Raw genomic sequence first — 6,000 nt, 5'->3', positions numbered from 1 at the left:
CGGGAAATGTTCGCGGTGGGTGGTCAAGACGTCCGGAATCTTTTAATTGTGTGTCCTATTTAGAGAAAAAAAATTTAAAATATAAATATAAAAATCATAGGAACATATATATATTCAAAAATTTATATTTTGAGTAGTGTAAGTGTATTATTAAGGTGAAATGACTATGTTATTTTACTATTTATGAAAATGACTGTGAATGAACAATTTAAATGTACAAAGGGAGTTTAAGATTTTTGTTAAAAACTAATTAATTTCCCTAAAAGTTAAATTACGTTCACCGGCCCTGAATTGGATCAACCATCCAAATTAAGGTATATTCCATACGACTCTATTCCATGGGAATAAAATCTTGTGGCGTGCCTCAAAAATGGCCTTCCATTTTACCGCCCTTTGCATTCGAGCCAAGGATTTGATTCGCTGGCCTAAATCCAACGCTAGAATCTTATTTTTTAACTCGCTCACTGGATTCTGATTCCGTCGTGCCGAAAAAGAATAAAGTTATCCCATAGTTTACCTTTTAAAAAGTTAGGATTATTAAAATAATAGGTTTTTCATTATACGAGATTTACAGGGTTATTAAAATAATAATATGTAATTGAATGTGTCAAATAAAGACTTTATCGGCTGGCGAGCGATAAATCTCCTTTTCCTGATTTAAGATCAGACGGACACCATTAGCAGCGTCCGCCGATGACCAGCATCTCCGCCTTTTCGATGTGTCATCCGCCATGGCATCTCCGCCTTCCTGGCTCTTCCTCCTCCCCTTTAAATCGCCTCGCCGTCCTCCCCGACGCAGAGCTCTGCACCGACGCGCCGCCTGCAACTCCCGTAGGATGATCACCGATCGCAGCGTCTCGTGCACCACCTTCAACATTCTCGCGCCCATCTACAAACGCCTCAGCGAGAAGGTACTCCAATCGAATCGTCGGCTTCGTTTTCGATCTTTTGCCCCTCGATGTAGGGTTCATTGCTTTCATTTCCTCCGCATTAGGATCAGGGTTGCCGGGAGAGCCAGTACAGGAGCTACTGGCTGAGCCGGAACGAGAGCATCATCGACCGCCTCTTGGGAGATCGGTCCTCCATCATTTGCCTTCAGGTGAAAATACTTGTTCCTTTCCGACGTTTAGGGTTTTCGTCTCGTAACTCGCCCATTGGTTGATCGGTATTGTTTAGGAGGTTTGGTTGGATAACGAGGAGCTGGTGAATCTATACGAAAAGAGGCTTGGAGATGCAGGGTATGTCAATTTCAAGCTTGCTCGGACGAACAATCGCGGGGATGGTGCGTGAGCTTCTCGTCGTCGTCTTCCTGTTGCTTTCCCCCCCTTTTTTGTTTTTTTTTTATCCCCTTCAGATGTTTCATTACGCTTCTTTATTCTATCGATGTTCTCGATTGGACAGAAATAAATAGGCTCTTAGTCATCAACTGATTCTTTAATTATCTGCACGTAAGCCTCTACGTTTTATTTCCAGGGGCTAGTAAACTTCTAAGATCAAACTCCTCCCAAATATGGTCATTATGGATTTGAATTTTCTACTTTTGACAGAACAGAAATCCACTTTGCTGCTGTATTTTTATTGACTTTTTTTACTTTGCCCCTCAAAATTTAAGAAATTGCAGTTTACCCATAAGAGCTGTCTAACTGTATCGTTTTGCCCTTCTGATTTAGACTCTGTCAAGTATATATGTTTGTCAACATTAACTTCGTGTTCATGGAGAGTCAGTGTTAACTGTTAAGTTTGTGTGACTATTTTATCTTTAAATTTGACCAAGATGTTGATCAATGCTACAACAGATTTGAAAATTCTGGGTGATAAACTGATATTTTTGAATATTCTAATGATGAAATGATAAATTTTGGATCTAAAAGTGAAATTTTCTCTAATTCTATGTTTGAACATTCTATAAAAGTTTTACTGAGTACATTCAAAGTCAAAAGTTTCAAATAGTATAGCCAGTCCCTTTTAAAGATCTGATAATAATTTTAAAATATGAATTTAATATTTTTGGCATATAGTCAACCACTTTTGGGTTCCATTTCCTTTTATTTTGTTTATTTAAAGCCTTCTTCCCCATTCTAAAGTATCACTCAATCATCATCATGAGGTAAGAAGTTCAGATCACACTGGGCCAAGCCTCAGTAAGCTTGAACTAGACTCTAACTAGGATGACTGGATGACTGGATGAAAATAATAATAAAAAAAAAGTGCTCATTGCTAGCTGAGAATGATCATGGATCCAATATATAATTTTGAAAAGGTGAACCAAGAGCAGTTGAAGCTCCGGAACAAGCGAGTAAGCCTTTAGTTTCTCATGTTTATCTGGAACAAGAGAGTATGCTCTGGAAAAGTGCTTAATGTTACCATGTTTAATAGCATGTATGAAATAGGTTTAGGTGAATGCATGAGTGTCTTCGTATAAAACATCGACTTACCTCCTATGCAAACGTTGTAAGATATAAATATGAAACATTTGAGACAATCTTTTTGGTTGCAAACATTGCCTTTGCTATGTTTCTTGGACTCAATACAAGTATCAGAAAAACATATGAATCTTAGTGTCGACAAAAATTGTTTCCATGAACTATCTATACAAATTCAATAATGATCTATGTGTTTGACTTCATAACATTTGTATTTTCTAAAGTTTGATGCTTCACCTTCAAAGATGGACATACGTTGATATATAAATGTATAATTGGAGAATAAAGATTCATTTCATAAGGCTATTAGTTTCATTGGAATTTATGTTTAGATTTTACTGATTCAACTTGATGCTGCATCACTACTCACATCCAACTCATGTTTTTATTACAGGTCTCCTCACTGCTGTGCATAGTGAATATTTTAGGATTATAGACTACCAGAAGATGCTCTTTAATGATTTGGGAGATCGTGTTGCACAGCTACTACGTGTTGAATCAGTTGTTCCTTTATGTCAAGGGTGTACTAGTAGCATAAATTTACAAATCATTATTGTGAATACACATTTATTATTTCCACATGATGCTAGTCTTTGTATAGTTCGGTTGCAACAGGTACTATATCCTTGTTTCTGATTTTCTTGGCTTTTGAATTCAAGTTCTTAAAATTCTTATGGAAACCTCATCATGTTGTTGTAATTGTTAGGTATACAAAATACTTCAGTGCATAGAAACATATCAGAATGACAACAATCTTAGTTCTATTCCGATTGTACTTTCTGGGTAAGTATTTCTGCTTTTTAGTTTTTTTAGTTAAATCTTATCTTCACTAATCCCTTCATCCGATACAGAGATTGGAATGGAAGCAAACGAGGCCATGTCTATAAGTTTCTTAGGTCACAGGGATTTGTATCATCATATGATATTGCTCACCACTACACTGACAGTGATGCAGATTGCCACAAGGTAATCTTCATAAGTTTAGAAATGAATTATGTTAGTCTGATGTAAGTGCTTCAATTTACATGCTTGTAGGTTTTCTTTTCCTCTTTCTATATCTCATTTTTTTTAGTGGGTTAGCCACCGCAATCACCGAGGGAACATTTGTGGAGTTGATTTTATATGGCTTTTGAATCCAAACAAGTTTAGGAAGCCCCTTCGAACCAGCTGGAAAGAAGCAGTCTTTGGCATTATTAAGGTGAATACTTGTTGCCAATTTCCTGAAAAATTAGGATGGAATTCTTGAGTCATATTATTTGGACATAAGTTTGTTTAATTTTGAATTATGGTTTAACCTTATATTGTCTTGAATTTTAAAATCATTTAACCGAGCTAATTATTTGCTCTTTGTTGCTTCAGTATCTTTTGCATTCAGCTTCTCTTTCAAAAGAAAATGCCTTTGCTTTCCTTAAAGTGGATAGTCCTGGCGACTATATTCATTACACCGGGTTTTGTCAAGCTCTCCGTCAGGTAGTCCTGTTTTAGAAGATTGGGATACTTTTTAGCAACATTGAAATGAATGTTCTCATAGCTTCGACTAATGCAGTGGGGTTTAATTGGCCAACGCGATGGCCTTTGTCATGAAGATGTAAAATATTTGTGGGCTCAAGCTGATATTGAAGGAGACGGTGTTGTGGATTTTGAAGAATTTCAGGTAAACTGCATGTCACTAAGCACTTTCCTCAACATCATTGGGTGCTATATAGTGAAAACACTTCCAAACGCTCAATGACTTACAATTTGCTTCATTTAATGGTATCATTTTCAGCGATGCATTTGGAGCCCGAGATGGTCTGAGCATCCTGACGAGAGCTCAGAAGAATGGACAGAACTAGGATCAGGCACAGAGACACGCATGACCTTTGGTTTCAGCGTAAAGGACGCAGTTCTTTTTCCTCCAGAAGTTGAGAGAGGGATGTGGCCAGAGAATTATTCTCTTTCTGATCATGCACCATTAACCGTAGTGTTTTCACCTGTGAAGTTATCGTAACTTCCGGCGAATTACTTGAGCTCATGGGAGCCAATTTTACGAGCGCCTATGACTGCTACGTAGTTTAGCATTATGCAAATAAAGCATAAGAAATTTTGATTTTATCCTTTTTCCGTCATGCAAGTCTCTTGTATTTCTTCGGGTAATGATGTCTCTTGAATATGCAACTTTTGGCACATCACAATTTAGCAATTCAAGCATGCAATAAGTTGATCGCAGTGACAAGTAAAGATAGACAAACAAATACTTAAAAAAATTGATTCTTATTGATAATTCTCCCTGCCAGAAAATATTAGAGAAATCTTATAAAAAGAATCTAAAAATTAAGGCGCACAAATACTGAAATGTACAACAACAATATAGTAAAAGTTATACGCTAAGGTTGTTACGTTGATCGAGGTTGAAGCCCAAAGTTGCAGCAGGTCATCGCAGCAGATTGAAAAGCACGGGACCACAACAAGCACAGTGAGTACGAGTAGAAAGACTAGTAGCAAGATGAAGAGTTAAGGCTCCTTATATAGAGCTTATTCGATTGTTGATATGGCATACTTCCAGTTGACTCAAACCTCTCTGCTTGATTGGAAGCTGCTGACATGGTTACAATATTTATAGATAAATAATATCGCCTGCGGTCTTCGATCCATTGGAAGCCCTTTGGTCACTTGGAGCTAGGTCAAGATCTTGACCGACTCTCCGGATCGCTGGATCTCATCACTATTGGTCTCTTGGAAGCCATTTGATTGCCTCAAAGCTACGATCGATTACTCCTTGCTTTGTTTGCAGTACTCAGTATTCTAGAAAATGTAAAGTTACTCATACTTCCTTTCGGTTTAAATGTTTTCTTCCTTGTTGACTTACGTGTAATGAGTTATGAAGGTATAACTCCCAACTAAAGTTACTCGCATTTTCCTTAACAAGATATTCAGCTCCCCAATTGACTCATCTAGTGCGAGTTGCCAAGATTCGGCTCCCAACTGACTCTACTTAGAATTGTTTACGAAGATTTCAGCTTCCAGCTGACTCTACTTAGACTTAATCCACCTAGTTTCTAACTAGAATTTATTTGTTCTCAACTAAAATTTAACTTCTACCTGATTCCTAATCAAGACATTAGTTGCCTAGTCTCACTAGGACTTATCTAATGTCTGGTTTTCAATCTAACTAAATCTAACTTTAAGTTTAGTCATATATCAAAACCTTGAGTTCAATATGATGCTCCCACTGTCAACATTAAGTTCATTTATCTTATGTAAAATTTGAAATTCGATTAAGTTCATTTATCTTATGTAAAATGTGAAATTGGATGTTTGAAACTTCACTTGTGTAGTTGAAAGGAGCACTAGCATAATTAAAACTTATATAAAATATATATTGATATTCACGCAAATCCGATCCATATGGAGCAGACTTGATAGCCCGTTATAACTAGGTAGCAACCTCTATAAATAGGGCAGTAAGGGAACATCCCAACCAAGAACATCCCTCAACCCCCTCCATTCTTATTCTCCTCCTAACCATAGCAGGATCAAACTTTTCTCCCTAATAGGCATGAGTTTGGCCTGATTTTGATGTTTGGGTTGATTTTCT

General features: G+C 37.1%; 1 protein-coding gene across 2 annotated transcripts; it reads left to right on the top strand.

Moving 5' to 3' along the window:
* Positions 1 to 675: 675 nt before the first annotated feature.
* Positions 676 to 4,599, top strand: LOC122051962 (uncharacterized calcium-binding protein At1g02270-like). 2 transcript variants are annotated; one of them, XM_042613327.1, is made up of 10 exons: positions 676 to 911; positions 1,001 to 1,099; positions 1,177 to 1,282; positions 2,818 to 3,038; positions 3,130 to 3,206; positions 3,275 to 3,389; positions 3,496 to 3,621; positions 3,783 to 3,893; positions 3,970 to 4,077; positions 4,192 to 4,599. In XM_042613327.1, exons 1-10 carry the CDS (start codon positions 732 to 734, stop codon positions 4,411 to 4,413), a joined length of 1,365 nt encoding a protein of 454 aa, XP_042469261.1. In that variant the 5' UTR covers positions 676 to 731; the 3' UTR covers positions 4,414 to 4,599. The 2 variants fall into 2 exon arrangements, with proteins under 2 accessions (XP_042469261.1, XP_042469260.1); XM_042613326.1 differs by having other exon boundaries at positions 995 to 1,099; positions 4,192 to 4,598.
* Positions 4,600 to 6,000: the final 1,401 nt, after the last annotated feature.

The sequence above is a fragment of the Zingiber officinale genome, chromosome 3A (genome assembly GCF_018446385.1).
Source record: "Zingiber officinale cultivar Zhangliang chromosome 3A, Zo_v1.1, whole genome shotgun sequence".
In the NCBI taxonomy this organism is placed as follows: domain Eukaryota; kingdom Viridiplantae; phylum Streptophyta; class Magnoliopsida; order Zingiberales; family Zingiberaceae; genus Zingiber; species Zingiber officinale.
This window is presented reverse-complemented; position numbering and strand designations above follow the sequence as displayed.

Bases quoted from the DNA above. Each gene is read 5' to 3' on its own strand.
- LOC122051962 (XM_042613326.1), top strand. From the start codon at position 732: ATGGCATCTCCGCCTTCCTGGCTCTTCCTCCTCCCCTTTAAATCGCCT. The intron at 912-994 runs GTACTCCAATCG...CCTCCGCATTAG, and splicing joins ACAAACGCCTCAGCGAGAAG to GATCAGGGTTGCCGGGAGAG. The intron at 1,100-1,176 runs GTGAAAATACTT...GGTATTGTTTAG, and splicing joins CCTCCATCATTTGCCTTCAG to GAGGTTTGGTTGGATAACGA.